Source organism: Neovison vison, chromosome 5 (genome assembly GCF_020171115.1).
Source record: "Neovison vison isolate M4711 chromosome 5, ASM_NN_V1, whole genome shotgun sequence".
NCBI lineage: Eukaryota > Metazoa > Chordata > Mammalia > Carnivora > Mustelidae > Neogale > Neogale vison.
The window spans coordinates 92432702-92450518 of NC_058095.1; the positions used below are offsets into that span (position 1 = coordinate 92432702).

The 17817-nt window shown below is 39.0% G+C and overlaps 1 protein-coding gene and 1 long non-coding RNA gene across 4 annotated transcripts in view; one reads left to right on the forward strand and one right to left on the reverse strand.

Moving 5' to 3' along the window:
* Positions 1–850: 850 nt before the first annotated feature.
* On the reverse strand, positions 851–4223 carry LOC122906987. Its single transcript, XR_006384655.1, has 3 exons — positions 4013–4223; positions 3343–3497; positions 851–889 (listed from the first exon to the last, which is right to left on the reverse strand). It is a non-coding gene; the product is annotated as an uncharacterized LOC122906987 (long non-coding RNA).
* Positions 4224–4289: 66 nt separating this feature from the next.
* Positions 4290–17817, forward strand: part of PAN3 (poly(A) specific ribonuclease subunit PAN3) — a 131980-nt gene continuing 118452 nt past the window's right edge. For 2 of the 3 annotated variants that reach the window (XM_044249515.1, XM_044249517.1), the window contains exon 1: positions 4291–5163. In XM_044249515.1, coding sequence (XP_044105450.1) covers positions 4734–5163 — 430 coding nt within the window. In that variant the 5' untranslated portion in view covers positions 4291–4733. Of the gene's footprint in view, positions 5164–17817 lie in introns of all 3 variants that reach the window. The other variant, XM_044249516.1, reaches the window with a different exon arrangement.

Genomic DNA, 17817 nt, shown 5'->3' on the forward strand with positions numbered 1-17817 from the left:
AGCACTAGTTCAGTGACTTTGGGAAATTTGAGGAAATGGGCAACAAATGAGTGTCCAGCTTGTCTTCAAAAAATTAATTTATTTGAAAATAAAATGAAACCAAAAATACACAGAACAATTTAACAAACATCCAGGTACTAACTTCTTAGAATTAAAAGGTTAAGGTTAAATTATAATAAATTTTTAATGCTTATTTTTCTATTATAGAAATAATGTATGTTCATGATACAAATTTGGGAAGAAGAGGAAAGAGGAAAAAACTACTGTCATTTTATCACCTTAGTAAAACCACTGTTGATGTTTTGAGGCAGTTACTTTATTGTTATTTTTATTAGTTTTTTTTATTATTTACATCATTATAATAACAAAGCATATACAATTTTGTATTATGTTAAATATTTACATTGTATTATAAGCACTACTGTATATTGTCATGGCTGCCTTTTTAATGGCTGCATAATATTCCAAGTGGATAGTTGACTAACCATTCTCCTTGGTTTTAGAATTTACACTGTTAGCAACTCTTTCTTTTTTTTGGCTTTCACATGAAATATTGCAATGAGTACAGGGGAGCATAAAACTCCTTATTTACAGTTATTTTCTTAGGACATATTTGCAAGTAGAATAGTTTAAAGGTAACATACATTTTAAAGGGTTTTGAAAAAATATTGCCTATTTGCTTTGGGGGGGCACAGGGAAAGGCTGTATCATCAGTAATATATTAAAGTGCCTATTTGTGGGGTGCCTGGGTGGCTTGGCTCAGTTGGTTAAGTGTCTGCCTTCAGCTTGGGTCACGATCCCGGGGTCCAGGGATCCAGTCCGGCATTGGGTTCCTTGCTCAGTGGGTAGCCTGCTTCTCCCTCTGCCTGCAGCTCCCCCTGCTTGTGCTCTAACAAATAAATAAATAAAATCTTAAAAAAAAAAAAGTGCCTGTTTGCTCTGTTTCCCTGCAATTTAATTCAGGTTTCATTTTGTTAGCACTGGTCCATTTTGTTCCAGCTGATGGACATGCACAAATTCTAATGTCATTAATTGCATTATCTATCCCCACTGGTTTTATAACACGTTACAGATCTGCTAAACATGTTATATATTTCTCCATCTAGGCAGCGAATAACATTTTTTCATAAAATGTTGAGAACAAAGTCCAAAGGAAGATAGTAAAGACCATATTGACATGTATCAATTTAGCAATACTCTTTGGATATTGCTTAAGGGGTTCCAATGGCAGTTTTATCAACATTTTGATCATGACTAATCAAAGATACTTAAGTCACCTAACTATAGCATATTAGTCTATTTTTCGCCATTTTGTTCACAATGATTTAATAGAAAACTCTGTCAAACGGGGTACTGAGGGGTGATTTCTCTTTGGCATTTCCCCTCATGATTCCCAGGCTGTATTTTACACATTTTTATGTATCAGAGCCTAGCACAGAACTTGCTTGATACATGGCACACAGATTCTCAATAACAGTTTATTTGAATGATATGCTTAATTTGGCATGAATTTAATGAACCTCTGTTGTCCACTATAGATACCACTTTCCTTTCTAATCCATTAACATACATGTTCACTTAGGAATGGCAAATGTATAATGGAAAGAGCACTTAGGAAAAAAAAGATTTTATTTATTCATTTGAGAGAGAGAGAGCGCAAAAGGAGGAGCAGAGGGAGTGGGACAAGCAGACTTGGTGCTGAAGTCCCTGAGGTCATGACCTGAGTTAAAATCAAGTTGGGCTTAATTGACTGAGCCACCCAGGGTGCCCGCCTCAACCAAGAGCACATTTTATAATTAGAATTCTCTGTAAATTGGCTTTGCAACTTATAAGTTGGTAACTCTGTGTAAATCTAGACCTTACTCAGTTTGTTCATCTACAAAATGGTGATTACCCATCTTTCTTACTTTCCTCATAGGGTTCTTATAAGAATTAAAATGTTTTTCTCCAAAAGGAAATCTGATTATGTTCTTACTTGGACTTTTTAAAACCTTGTAATAACTTTCTTTTCTTTTTTTAAGATTTTATTTATTTATTTGACAGAGGGAGAGACAGCAAGAGAGGAAACACAAGCAGGAGTAGTGTGAGAGGGAGAAGCAGGCTCCCCACTGAGCAGGGAGCCCGCTGTGGGACTCAATCCCAGGACCCTGGGAACATGACCCGAGCTGAAGGCAGATGCTTAACAACTGAGCTACTCAGGCACCCCCTGTATTAACTTTCTATTGCCCTCAAGAAAGAGTTAAATCCTGGGGTGCCTGGGTGGCTTGGTGGGTTAAGCTTCTGCCTTCCACTGGGGTTTGGGTTCACGGTCCTGGGATCAAGCCCCACAGGGGATTCTCTGCTTGGCGGGGAGCCTACTTCCCTCCCTCTTACCCGCCCCGCCCCCGCCTGCTCCTCTGCCTGCTCTAATCTCTCTCACTCTGTCAAATAAATAACATCTTAAAAAAAAAAAAAAAGAGGGGGCGCCTGGGTGGCTCAGTGGGTTAAGCCGCTGCCTTTGGCTCAGGTCATGATCTCAGGGTCCTGGGATCGAGTCCCGCATCGGGCTCTCTGCTCAGCAGGGAGCCTGCTTCCTCCTCTCTCTCTCTGCCTGCCTCTCTGCCTATTTGTGTTCTCTCTCTGTCAAATAAATAAATAAAATCTTTAAAAAAAAAAAAGAGTTAAATCCTTTAACAGGTCATACAGAGACTTTTGTGATCACTATTCTAACAACGAAAGCTCTCTTTCACTGCAAGGCCTTTTGCACAAGCTGTGTGCTTCGTCTGTAAAGCTATTTTCTGTACCCTTCTATGCTGATTACTACTAGTAGCAATTCTACTAATAGCAATAGCTAAAATCTGAATTCTTACTAAGCACGGGACACTTTACATACAGTAGTTTGTACTTTATCAAATAGATACTATTATCTGTTTTACAAATAAGGCACAGAGAAGTAAAGCAACTTACCCAGAGAAACACAGCTAGTAAGCCTTAGCTCACGGTCTGAATTCAAAGCAGATGTTCTCAACTTCTGCTATTATGTTATCAACTTTCTCCGGAAAGTCTAACATCTCTAATATTCTCTAATAGCCAATGTGTTAAGATTAGCACTTAAAGCACTGCCTTATTATCGCTGTGTACTTTATGGGGGGCTCTGCAACCAGAGGGATAAACAATCCATTTGAACTCAGACAAGACTGCATCTAGTTTACTTTTGTTTCTCCAGGTCCTAGCAGTTCCTGCTACACATAATGGGCATTAATAAATATTTACTGACTAAATAAATACACTAAAGTGTTTTTAAACAAAAGACAGAAGACAATGTTATTTTTGAATTTAGTTAAGGAGCATTACCAGGCTTACCAGTTTGTGATGTATGGGATCCACTTTTCCCCCTTTTTCAGTGTAGTACACTTGCTTATATCCGTTCTTCTGTGATCTCTTGTTTGCCACAATTCCTTAAATACTGTGGACAAATATTACCCCTTCACAGCTGTGATGCTGCCTTCTGAGAAAATCTTACAGAGGAGAGAAACGAAAATGTTAAAATTACTTTTCCCTTCATAGCAAGGGAAAACTTTTTTTTTTAAATATAGCGCAGCAAAACAGAGATCGCTGAGGGAAAAGCTATCTTTTTAAAAATGAGTTTCAAATCAAGACTAGGCTGATTGGAGAAAAGCAATCTAGCACATTTATAAATGAAAAGTTCTGAGGCTGCCTAGGCAGAGTTGTCCCCAGGTGGCATCTTATTTTTCATATTTTACTGAGGCCTTTCGGTAATTATAAATAGAGAAAACAGGTGCTGCACTGAGCAGGGGGTTTGTCCAAATCAGCCTTTTTTTGGCTCAGTTTTTTGATAGGAGGCCCAGAACTTAAGGTAATCAGTCCTGCAGCTCTCATCACCTTCAAGGAGAAGGAAAAAGAGGAAGGTGGTGAGAAAAGAGGTAGGGGAAGTGTGGCAAACAGATGAAACTATTCTCCAAATAGAGCAAAGGCTTAAGCTCCTTGCTAAGGTGCGGCCCCTCAAACTGACCGTTTACATTCTGTTAATTTTGTCTTTTCAATTCAAAAAGGACGCCTGGCTTTATAAGTACGAGGATATACAAAAAGGGAAGGTATTCATCTCTTGAGAACTTCACCACCCTAATCAGCGTCCGGGAAAGCCACCGCGGACACCCCATCCATTCGCCGGCCAGCTCGCGGATGCCCCGGGGGCCGGACGCCTAGCGAGGCTTCCCCTCGCGCTCCCGCTACCCACAAGCCACCGCGCCTCGGCGCGCCTGCGCAGCGGCGTCGGCCCTCTCAGGAAGAGGAAAATGGAATAAACAACTCGGAGGAACCAGAGCGCGAGAGAGCGAGTGGAGGCAGAATTTAAAAATAAACCGGCTCTCCACCCTCCCAGCCCGTTCGCCGCTGCCGCTCCCCCTTCCCTAGTCCGCGCCCTCGAAAGCCCCGTCTGGGCCCGCGCGCCCACCCCGTCGTCCCGCGCGGCCCCTTTAAGAAAAGAGAACGAGAGAGTGAGTGAGAGAGAATCCCAACTCTCCCCCTCCCCTCCCCTCCCTCCTACCCCCTCCTCCCTCCCCTCTCCCCTCCCCCCCTCTCCCCGGGCGGCTCCGGCTCCCGCAGCGGGACAGACCCACCCGCCCAGGCTTTTATCCGGCACCGGCAGCGTCTTCCTTCCCTCCCCGGTCTATGGTGGCGGCGGCGGTGGCGGCTCCTCGGGCGGCAGCGGAAGACGAGGCTGCGGCGTTGCCATGAACAGTGGCGGCGGCCTCCCGCCCCCCTCGGCCGCCGCCTCCCCTTCCTCCTCTTCGCTGGCGGCGGCAGTGGCGGTGGTGGCCCCGCCGGGGGTCGGGGGTGTCCCCGGCGGGGCGGCGGCGGGAGTGAAGCTGAAGTACTGCCGCTACTACGCTAAGGATAAGACTTGCTTCTACGGGGAGGAGTGTCAGTTCCTGCATGAGGACCCGGCCGCCGGAGCTGCCCCGGGCCTCGGCCTCCATAGCAACAGCGTCCCCCTGGCTCTGGCGGGCGCGCCCGTGGCCGCCTTTCCGCCCGGAGCGGTCCCGGGCGGGGGAGCCGGGCCGCCTCCGGGGCCCAAGAAGCCGGACCTAGGGGGTCCGGGTGCAGGAGCCGCAGCCGGCGGAGGAGGCAGCAGCGGGGTGCTCGATGGACCGCGGCTGGCAAGTGAGTGTGGTCCGGGCAGGGAGGGCCGCCCCGGCCTGGGGTCGGCGGCGGAGCGAAGGCCTGGGGCCGGCGGAGCGAGGGCCTGGGGCCGGAGGGGGCCCGGATGAGGCCCTGCAACGAGCTTTGCCGGCGGGTGCCCCCCCTTCACCTCCCTAGGCGGTCTGAGAGGCCTAGGCCGGGCCTGAGCCCTCCTTCCTTCTTCCTGCTTCCCCTCCTCACAGCCCTAGGCGAGCCGGGGAGCGAGGGGAGGCTGGGTTCCCCGGTACGTGGGTGGGTAGACTGGGGTGCTGTGAGTGGGGGCGGGGAGGAAGGGGGATGGGCTGTGGCGTGCGGTGTGTGAGAAAGGGGGTGTCGTTTCCGGGGGGTGTGGAAAGGGGCTGGGTTTGCAGGCACATGTGTTTTGCGTGCCCGTGTGGAGTGGTGTCTGAGGAGTGTTGAGGTTCCCTAGTGGGTGTGTGTGGGTAGGGGGCGGGAGGTGATGGGCGGGCTTAAGGCTTCCCGGAGTAAGTTGAAAGAACGGAAAAAGTTTGTGTAAGCCTATGGGAGAAAGATTTTCCAGGCAGGAAATGCTTTCTAAGGATTAGGAGTGACGGGACAGCAGCTTTTATATTACTTTAGGTTTAGTCGAGAGTTTAGAGTAGGAATTTATGAAGACTTGCATTTCAGCGTAGTCTTCCGGAAGCCAACATCAGTTTGCCGGTGTCTGTAGGAATCCTGAGTAATACAACTTGGTATCAAGCAGACTTAGCATGGAGCTTTGAAAACGTGTCCTGGGCAGCGTTCATTTGTGTGCAACTGAGCACTAGAGCTCGAATATCTTAAGGCTGTTGGTATTTTTTACTTTTTCTCTTGTCATTATCTCTTACCTTTCAACTTTTTAGTTTTCAGTGAGTGGAGTTTACAATCATTAGGGTAAATGCAATCTATTTTACAGAATCAGAGCAGGTGGCAGATTTTTCTTTTTTGTTTCTCAGTATATTGACTTCTTTCTTTCTTTTTTTTAAGCGTATTGACTATTTCTTAACCAAAAGGGGGAAAAGCTTACTTTCTTGGGCATTCTAAACAGTTTTTAGATCTTAAAATAATTTGATAGGCAACTTAACTTGGACATTAATACATTTTTGCTTTTTTTTTTTTTTAAAGCAGTTAAACTTGCATTTTGAGGATTATTTAGTCTTTATCTAGAGGCTTGCTTTTTTAAAAAAAGATTGCTGTGATGGACTTGACTTTAATGCCCATGTATTTGGCTAGGTTGATGTGCTCAGAAGATTAATTTGATGGACTTGACTTTAATGCCCATGTATTTGGCTAGATTGATGTGCTCAAAAAACTAAAAGTGTTTTGTAAAAAATGGTCACTTTATTGGTGGAAATTTATCACTTTGGAGTAGGAACTTTGCATTTTCAAGGTAAACTTTTGCTGGCTGTGTGAGTTGTGGCTCAAAGTAATTTGATCAGTGTTTGAATAGTATTGGGAACCTGGTTGGTGGCTTTGTTACATACAAAAAGGCATTTTCAAAAATGCTGGCATCCAATTTAATATGTTATTTTTCTATGATTTTCTAATATATGGAAGTAGTAGATTTGGGACGGGAAAGATAAGGCAGGATATTGTAAACAGGTGAAGATGGGAGGTCAAAAAAAGATACTGGCAATAGCTCAAAGGTAGGATCATTCCATACCTCAGAAAAAGAAAGTAATTGTCTGGGATATAGGATCTTGAGAGAACAGGTAACTACTGCAAAAGAAAGCATTTTAAAATTTAATAGTTAGCCATTTAACAGATATTTGATTAAATAGTTGAGTTATGTATTTAGGTTCTGTAGGGCTTGCTTTAACTTGCCTGGGTGAAGCCTGAGGCTTGTCTTTTCTGTTGTAGACTTGGTAACTGAATAGTATATAGATTCTGACTCCTTTTAGATGAGAGCATTTTACTTCATATCAGTGAGTGGCAAGTAAACTTGCTCAGGAATCAGGAAAAGAGGACTGTGTTGGTAATTTAATGACTGCTTAGAATTTTTACACTTAAATGTTTAATTTTTAGTTTACTTTCTACCTTTTACTGGATTCTTTTCTGTATCTTTGGAAAGAGGCTTGATTTGTTAAGTGCATGAGGTAATTTAATGAGGCAACACATCCTAAGAGCTGCTATCAGGAGAAATTTAAATTTTTTAGTTGTTGCCTTGATCATCTTAGCATCACGGTTTTATTTTGTTTTTATTTTTTCTTTGCTCTTCTTTAAAGGTGAGGTTGTATAGTGCTTCCTTAGCAGAGAGGTCACAAACTGATCTGCTCTGATAAGCTAGATTTGCCTGCAGAAATATTTTGTTTCGGCTTCATGGAATCTTCTGTGTGTGCATGTGTGTGTTAAAAGTTTTTATTGAGGTATACATACCCAGGTAAAGCATACAAATCATAAGTTTTTCGAATTTTCACAAGATAAACACATAGTTTATCATCAGTACTCTGATCAAGAAGTAGGACCTAATCAGTACCCCCCAAAAGTCCTGCTCTTGTCCCCTTCCAGTCAGTACCCTTTCCCAGATATGACTTTTGATTTCTAACACCACATTCTGACGCAGTAGATTCATTTTTCACTTTTTTTTGAACTTTATAGGAATGGACTTCTTTCTTTAAATCTTTCTGTGAGATCCATTCCTGTGATGTAGAAACAGCTTCTGTAGTTTCATTTCTGTATAGTGTTAACATTGTATGGATATATCACATTTTATTTTCCCATTTTACAGGTGAGCAGTGGAATGTTTCCAGTTTTTGTTATTAAAAACATTTCGAACATGGTTTTTGATGAACAAGTCTATGCATTTCTCTGTTGGATCATCTAGGAGTTGAATTGCAGTGTCATAATAGGGTATGCATATGTTCAGATTTAGTAGATAATTTCTGAAGTGGTTTTACCATATTTACATTCCTTGTGGCAATGTATGAGAGTTCTAGTTGCTCTACCTTCTCACCAGTACTTGGCATTAGCTGTCTTACAGTTTTAGCCATTTCGCTGGCTCAAATTTTATGGGTGGATTGTAGTTAGTTAACAACATTAAAAAATCAAAAGATGTACGATAGAAGTAGATTTCAGACTTCCTTTGAAAGGCAGCTCTTACTCATATTGGAATTAGGACCATTGCAGCAAGACTCTCAGTTTTGCCTTAATGTCTGACTTAGGTGACTTGTGTGTCTGGCTACTTTTGGCATTTGAGTTTTTGACCCTTCCTTTCTGCTTCACGTTTGCAGAATTTCTTCCTTAGTGTTTCAGATCATGTTAAAACTTAAGAGGTAAATGCAAAAGAAAATTTTATCCTATTTTGCATTGGAAAACTGAAACACAAAAGCTTTTTTTTCTTAATATACTTAGTTGCAGTGATGTTTCGGTCTTGTGAAGGAACCATACTTTAATTTGTTGCTTACCGTTTATGAATACAGAGTATTATATTTTCTTAGTTCAGCTCTCCAGCCCTTCTGCTCACCTGGCAGTATAGTAGTAAACGTTCTGGGATTCAGGATTGTTGTTTGGGAAATAACAGTTTTTTGTTTTTTTTAAAGAAGAATTTTTAAAAAATACTTTAAAGAAGTATTTAAGTTTTTTGAGAGAGAGAGCTGGTGGAACCGGTGGTGGGAGGTTTGGGTATGCCAGTGGGAGAAGAGGCAAGGGGAGAAGTAGAATTGTAAGCAGGCTCCACACCCAGTGTGGAACCTGAAGGGGGCCTCTATCTCACAACCGTGAGATCATGACCTAAGCCAAAAATCACACTTAACCAGCTGAGCCACTCAGGCACCCCTGAAGATGTATTTAAGGTTTTGATATTTCATATTTCTGTTGGACTTGGGATCTTCTGAGGCTTAAATATCATTTGATTTGGGTTCAGTTGAATTACTGATTCTTGACATTTTAATAATGTAATTCTAATTTTCAGCTAGCTAGACTTCTAATCTTTAAGGGCTCAATTTTCAGCAGTTAAACTATATGCCAATGTTTATATTTTATGTACATTATTTGAAATCTAGTGGATTTGTTTATTTTATCAAAAACAGATGTATTTCTCAGTTTAGTTAGTTTAGTTACCAGTGAAGGCTTTGATGTAAGACACATCTGTGATGGAATCCTGGCTTTCTTATTAGTTTGGGATCTTGTGTAAAGTTTGAAACTTTAAGCCTCAGTTTTTCTTATTTTAAAAATGGGGGTAATAGTAGCACTTACTTCAGTTGTGGTAAGGTTACATGGGATAGTACCAGTGCATTGCTCAGCCCATAGTGAGGTTTTAGTTGTAGTTGCTGCTGTTAATCAGTATTCTTAATAATAAATCTGTAAGTTGTGCATTTTCTTTCCTCCAATTTTTGAGAATATACTTTTAAGACCAGTGAAATACTTAGATTATGGAATTGTGTGTGGTTGTCTATCCAAATGGAAGAGAACAATGGATAAATTTAAGTTCATTTACTTTGGATTATATAGTGTGTGTGGCAAACTGCGTTTAAGTCAGGATTTTACTTACCTAGAATTACAGAATTACACTATTAGCTAACAGGAAAGTGAGGAGTAGGAGTTTGTTATTAGGCTAGCTGGCATAGGTTTAAACATTTTTATTGGACAGTGGATAACAAAGACTTTATAATGCCATTCATTTCACTGATTTTATATTGCGCTTACAAGGTGGCAAGCTTTGGCCAAACTCGGTGTAAGGAATATAACATGGAATAAAACGGAATTCTGCCCTAATGGAGTTTCTATTCTAGAGGAGAATACAGACACAGGTGTAAGATAATATTAAGCCTTGATAAGTTTTATGAGGACTATTCAAAAATGGATGTGTTATCATAAGTTGAGCTAAGATTCAGTTAATGAGTAAAAGTGCATAAAAGTGCACTTTCTTTCCATAGAATGCATTTGAAATAGCCAGAAAGGAAGATAAATGGTTGTCAAAACAAAGCAAAATATCTTTATATTTTTGCCCTTTCATAAGATTTTTCACTTTTTAAAAGATTTTGTCAGAGAAAGAGAGAGAACAAAATCAGGGGTGGGGGAGTAGGAGAGGGAGAAGCTGGCTCCCAGCTGAGCAGGGAGCCCAATGTGGTATTCCATCCCAGGATCCTAGGATCATGACCTGAGCAGAAGGCAGACACTTAACTAACTGAGCCACCCAGGTGTCCTGGATTTTTCCATTTTGAAATGAACCTTCTATTTTGAGATAATTGTTGAGGCACATGCAGTTTTAAGAAATGATATACAGAAAACTTGTTGTTCCATCACTCATTTTCCTTTGACAGTAACATGTTTCATAACTGTACTGCAGTATTAAAACCAGCATTGATTGATATAGCCCACTTATCATATTCATCTTTCTGTGGTCTGATTTGTACTCCTCTGTGCCCATACGTGTGCATTTAGTTCTGTGGGATTTCTCACAAGTATGTTGGTGTACATGCCAACACAGTCAAGACATACAACAGTTTATCACCCTCTAGTTGCCCTTTTGTAATCCCCCGCCTTACTCCCTCCCCAAGCTTGACAACTACTAATTTGCTCTCCATTTCTATAACTTTCTCATTTCAAGAATGTTTAAATGGACTCACATAGCATGAAATCTTTTGGGATTAGTACCCCTCCTCCCACACAGAGCATAATTCTTTCAAGATTCAGCCAAGTTGTGTGTATCAAGAGTTCTTTTGTATATATTGCTGAATTTTTCCTCTGTATTTTAACTCCGGAAATTTATATTTATTACTGAGCAGCATTTTTTGGTTTGCTTTGCTGTAGGCATGTCTACTTTGTGTGCAAAGTTATGAACATTTACAGTAACCCAGAGATAATATTTTAAGGATTTGTGCTAGGAGCATTTATTTACAGACTTTAATATTTATTTATATATTTTAGGGTTGATTTTTTTTTTTTTTAGTTATGAAAATTTATTTGTAAAAATTTCCATTGGCGCAGCAGTGTATAAAGTCAAAGTAGATCAATCTTATCTTATTACCTGGGGTTGATAGTTATTAATATAATGCTTTTGTGCTCCTAAAAGCTCTGCCTCCAAATACAATTACGTGAGGGTTAGGGCTTCAGTATATGAATTTTGAGAGAAGTGTGTGCATGCACACACACTTAAGTTTTGTAGTAGTATTTCTCACCTTTTTTCTGTATTAACTTTATATCCTATTTATAAAATAGTTTAGTTTGAGATTATATAAATGGAATATGATAAAATACTTGTTTTGTGTAGTGTTTTCAAATAGCTTTTAGAAAGCCAATATATACAAGTATTTGTGTCTTCTACAGTTATATAGGAATTACTCCTGGACTGGTGGCTCAGAGATTTTGATTTTTAGTGCTCTTACAAAATCACTTTGTGATCTTAAGCTAGTCGTTTAGTCCACATGGAAATAATGTTTATTTGTAAAGTGGGAGAATGGGGATAGAGTACATGTTGTCCAAGATGCTTTTAGCTCTAAAATGCTCTGTTTTCTAAATGTTCATGTTCTAGAAAACAAATTACTTCATGTTTGATCTTTAGATCCTCTTCCCCTCCCAACAGCTCTTAAAATACAGACTGCTCAGCAGTTTAACATCCAGTACAGGGAAGGGCATGTTGATCTCCCTAATCTTGGCTGGGCTAATTGGTATGTAGATAACAATCCTCTTCCATAAAAAAGCTTTCCCCTTTTTTGATGTCTGTTTTGTTATTTATTTTTTCTTTAAAAAATAAAGTTATTATTTTCTTTTTAAAGTAAACTCCACACTATCATGGGGCTTGAACTCAACCACCCCGAGATCAAGAGTCTTGTGCTCCACTGGCTGAGCCACCCAGGTGTCCTGTTGCTATTTTTCTAAAGCGAGTTTTTAATTACATTTTTATTATAAAAATTCCAGCTTAAAAAAAAATGGGAAACAATGTCTTGTTTTTGGAACTAAAGATGTAACACATACGCAGGTTAAAAACTTAAATAGCACAAAAGGGTACTCAATGAAAAATAGTCTTCCTCTTTCTTTAGTTGCCTGATTCCTTTCCAAAAGATAGCCACTCTTTCTAATTTATAATGTGTGCATTCAGAAATACTCTTTGTCTATACAGTCGTTTATATGTTTTATATTTCCCTGTCTCTACCATCTACTGACACACATACATATACACACACGGAAGCACTTTGAATTTTCTCACTGAATTTCATATTTTGTGGTTTGTTCCACATTCACACACAGAAATCTACCTCGCTCTTTTTAAAGGCTGCATAATATTCTACTGTATGCTGTATTATTATTTTTTTTAATGGATAGCTAGGTTATTTATAGTCTTATTACAAATAATGGCACTAAGCTGTTGTATCTTAATGCATTATGTACATTTATACATAAACTCATGCAAAATATATGTACATATATTAAGCATATAGAATCTTCAGTAATTTGGTAATTCATTCAAACTTGGTACATTAAGAAAAAATTATGTGGACAGCTACCATATGATCTCACTTATATGTGGAATCTAAAAAAATCCCTGAGCTCATAGATTCAGGGAACTGATTGGTAGTTTCTGGAGGTGGGGAGTGGAGGGATATGAGAAATGGATGAAGATGGTCAAAAGATACAAACTTCCAGTTATAAGTAAATTTTGAGTATGTAATATATAGCAAGGGGTGTATTGTGTATATGGAAGTTGTTAAGAGAGTAGATCTTGAAAGTTCTTAACATAAGAAAAAAATGGTAACTGTGTAGTGACTGATGTTAAATAAACTTAATATGGTAATCATTTTGTGGTATATGCATAAATCCAATCATGTTGTTAAATAAACTTAATATGGTAATCATTTTGTGGTATATGCATAAATCCAATCATGTTGTACACCTAAAACTAACACAATATTCCATGCCAATTATAGCTCGATAAAAAAATCTGTATTTTACACATTATTAGCTGAAATAAGATATTTGAAATAGTCATCAATATCATATCTGCCCCAGCAAGATTTTTTTCCCAGTGGCTCAGATATCTAGAGATAGTTTTATAAATCACATCTTTTGTAACTTAATAGATTAGTATCTGTTAATACTTTCAGGGAAATTTCATTTATATATTTAATAAAAGACTAGTGTTATTATTTAATAGTCTTTCATTGTTTATCTGTGTTTTTGTTTTATTAAGATTTTATTTATTTATTTGACACATAGAGATCACAGGTAGAGAGACAGACGGGGGGAGTGGGGAAGCAGGCTACCCACTGAGCAGAGAACCTGGTGTGGGGCTCGATCCAAGGACCCTGGAATCATGACCCGAGCCGAAGGCAGAGGCTTTAACCCACTGAGCCACCCAGGCGCCCCTGCAGGTTTGATATGGTTACCTTAGGGTGCTTTCATAAATTAGGTAGAGCATGAAAGAGCTGGAAAAACGGGAAACAACTTTATATATTATTAGATATAACTTTATTATTTTACTTATCTTTTCCTAAACTTATTCTGTTGTTTAATATTGCTTTTCCTGAATCTGACTGTATACTTGATTGAAAGGATGAGAACAGAGGTGAAGAAAAACAACATAGAATTGGGCCTCTTAAATTTCATAAGTGACCTTTTATGGCTCATAGACTTTATAGAAATGGTAGCTGTCTCTGTAGAAGAGTCTTGACGATGATGGGGCAGGGAATTTCCTTTGTACTCCCAAGGCTTGGAAAAGCGATAAAGGCAGTTTTTAAAGTAAAAATTTCAGAAGAGTTTTCTGATATATATTATAAAAAGATTTAATGTAAACAAAATAATGTATTTGAAAAACAGATTTTTGGCAGACTTTCAACTTAGTATAATTAGGTCTGAAAGTAGTGATTTATTCATTTTATTTAATTATTTGATTAACATGCATTTACTGAGTACTTGCTCTGTGTCAGCCACAGTTTTAGATTCTTGGGATACGTTAGTAACCGATAAATGATAGATTCCTTCCTTTGTGAGCCTTGCATTTTAGTGGGTAGGGTAGGCAGTATTTGTAAATAGAATCCCCCAAATTTTATATATTATAAATTTATATATTACAAAATTTGTTAAAAGATTTTAATTGCTATTAAAAAAAACCAACTCTGCTTTTAACTTCTCATTAAACTATGGGTTTGGATGATCTTACACTAATATTTTGGCATGGAGTAAGCTGGTTTTAGAAATACATTAATAAATTCTGATTTACTCTACTGAGAAAGCAAGAAGAATGGAATACTCAAAACATTTATTTATTGGCAGATTGAGATTGCATAGAGAAAGCAATCATCTTGGCACAGATCCTAAATGAGAACTGTCTTGCTGTAAGACATGTTTCAGTAAGTAATCAAAGGGGCAGTACTAAATATTAAATAGCTTCACGTGACAACCCAATTTATTTAGTTGTTTATTGTCAAGTTTGTAGCCAGTGTACATTGGAAGGCCTGTGGTATTGTAGTGCTCCTCAGAATGCACTGTTTACCAGAGTCTTGCTGTTCTACATACAGTTTGTCTCTGATTCTGGAAACTAAGTAATGTATATCTTAAATTTTCAGTTCAAAACAGTGAATTATGTATATTCCACTGTGAAACACTAGGATCTCAGCTGAGCTCTTATTAAGCCACTGTGACCTATGTAAAATTGCTGTTTCAGGATTTTTTCCCCCCGTCTTCTCAGAGGCCTTGGTGTGTCTATCTTGGTGCAAAGGTATGGTAACTTTCATAAGGGCCAGTTTGCCAGATACAATTTACAGTTTTTAAAACAATGTTAACTTGCCTCTGGAGGTATATTTTATGCAGATAACTACTCAGTAAGTATGATTTGGTATATGTATACTCTGGGCACTGATTAGAAAGCTTAATTATCAAGTTTTTATTGAGCACTTTTGTGCCAGATACCGTACTATATCAGCGAAGGCAAAGATGCGTGGTTCTGGCCATTTATGAATGGGCAGTCTAGTAAAGGATTTTGAAATGTATAAATTTGGGCACAAGTATGATACAGTATAGGTATAAAGTTGTATACAAACAGACTCTATTCAGGGATATTTTGGAAGGTCTCATGAAGAGGGAATATTTGAACTATTTTTTGAAAGATCTATGAAGCATACCTGGTAGAAGAGAAGGGCATCCTAGGCAGATGACAAGGACACAGATTTTGAGAGACAGCCCTGTGCATGCTTGTGTTCTGTAGTCTCCTGTTGTGGAGAAGAGGCTTTATTATGGAGAGTGGGACCAGATGATAGATTTTGTGGCCACATTGTGAAGGTCCTTGTAGGCTGTTCTCAGTGCAGTGGTAAGATCTATGTCTTAAAGAGATAACCATAGGAGTTTTTGGCTTCCAAGGGTGGAGATAGGGAAACAATAGCCTTGTGGCAGTGGGAGAGAGAAATGCCAAGGACTTGATTTAGGCATTCGGACACATTTGAGAGAGATTTGGTGAAGCACCTACTTCAGAGGGTAAATGGGAGAGAGAAAGGAGTTAAGGATAAATGAATTTTTAGCTTAAAAGTACTTGTAACACATTGTACTTGAAGATTTAATAATAGGTCATTGTAAAGGTAAGTCTGTAGGAAGGGCTGAGAGGAATGTAGTACAGTGATTTTTGTAGCCTTTGAAGTAAGTTTGTTCTGGTTTCAAATTTCGTCTCTGGCACTGCCACCAAAATAGGCAATAATGATATATATTTTAAAGGACTGATGAGATTGTATATATAAGCAATACATGGCAGCTGGTATTATTGTCTATCTGTCTATATGTAATTTGTCTATCAGAACCAGAAATAAATGTTTCAAAGCAAGAAAATGAGCATTCAAGAGGGGAAGATTGGTCAAGGTAAATGGCTAAAAAGGGAAGTTCTTAAAATTCTTAGCCCTTTATTATCTCAGTTGAGTTGTGGTTTAATACTATGTTTTCTACTTCTATTGAGAATTAATATAAAAAAAGTTTCTAGAAATTTTTCTTTTACCTGTATTGAAGATGCATGATGATCAGTACTCCAGATATAAAAATCCTTATAAAAATTTCTCTGAAGAATTTTGTACTAGGAATTATTTTTGCTCAAGGAATTGGTATTGGTTATTTTACTAGGTGAGTATTTTTAACTTACATTTTTCCTTTTTATCTTGGCTGCTTAGGAACTTCTGAACTTAATGTTCAAGTGAGATACTTTTTTTAAGCTTAAGTTTATTGGTTTAATAATCCCCCATTTAATCTTTTATTTTTATTGTATGTGTGTATTGGGGGAGGGTGATTAAACAACAAATTTGAAAAGGAAAAAAGAAAAAGGAAACTGATAATGAAACCAGGAAAAAAAAATTGTACTGTAGGATTCACCTGAATGACCTCATCTTAACTAATTACATTTTCAATGATTCTGTACTGAAATAAGAACTTTCTGAGATACTGAGATTAGGACATGAACATGAGTTTTGGGAGGATACATTCCACTTGTTGAGTGGGTAAAAAATGAGATAATGTACATAAAATTACATTTGACTTATGATTGATGCTTTGTGCTACTAAGGTCTTTCTTCTCTTTAGTTATCATCGGTGTTGGTTAATGATGCCTCAGAGTTAGGTAGAGAGTCTGGAATGTGGAATGGTCTCTCTATGGTTCTGCACAGAAACTTTATTACAAATATAATATTTGTAGCCATTAATTAGTTTTCTCATAGTTCCCTTGGACTTTTTCTTAGTTTCAGGAGCTTTTGAAGGAAGTCCAGTCTTTCACACTGACCTGTACGTCTTGTCCAGCCACCTGCTTTGGATTTGAGTCTTTTCTTTCAGACAGTTCCTAAGGGATGTCTGAAATATTCCAAGCTACCTTTTCATCATTTAAAAAACTACGTGAAAAACTTCCCCTAATGCATTCTATACAAAGAACATGTTAGCTTTTCATCAGAAAAAGCAAGATAACTTTTACAAATAAATTTGTAAATGGATCCAAATGATAACCACAAAAAAGAATCATTAGGCAAATAGTATCATCTAGGCATGTCATTGTACTGAATTATTCTCACAACAGCCCTGGAAAGTAGTTGTGATAATTTCTATTACAGAGGAGGAAACTGAGACTTGGATTAAATATGTTGTCAAAGTGAGGTGCATGGCTGGCTCAGTAGAGCATGTGACTCTTAATCTTGGGGTCTTGAGTTCAAGCCCCACGTTGGGCATGGAACCTGCTTAAAAGTAAACAAACAGTTGGAGGTCAGTGGTTGGCAACTGGCTGAAGCAGATCATATGGGCAAGTTGTATTTGCTCAGTCTGTACCAAAAGGTTGGTGCCCCTGACTGCTGAGTGGGTGGAGGAACCCCTGTTTCTTGGGCCTGCATCCGCCTTACCATCATCTAGAACTTCTGCTTCTTAATTTTGTAATTAGGAAAATTGGAGGCAATGATACCATTTACATTGGTATTTTATGAAGCTTGGATGTGAAAGTCATAATATAGTGCATCTTTTATCAACTTTTTTTTTTTAAGATTTTATTTATTTATTTGTCAGAGAGAGAGGGAGAGAGAGCGAGCACAGGCAGACAGACAGGCAGGCAGAGGCAGAGGGAGAAGCAGGCTCCCTGCCGAGCAAGGAGCCTGATGTGGGACTCGATCCCAGGACGCCGGGATCATGACCTGAGCCAAAGGCAGCTGCTTAACCAACTGAGCCACCCAGGCGTCCCCTTTTATCACCTTT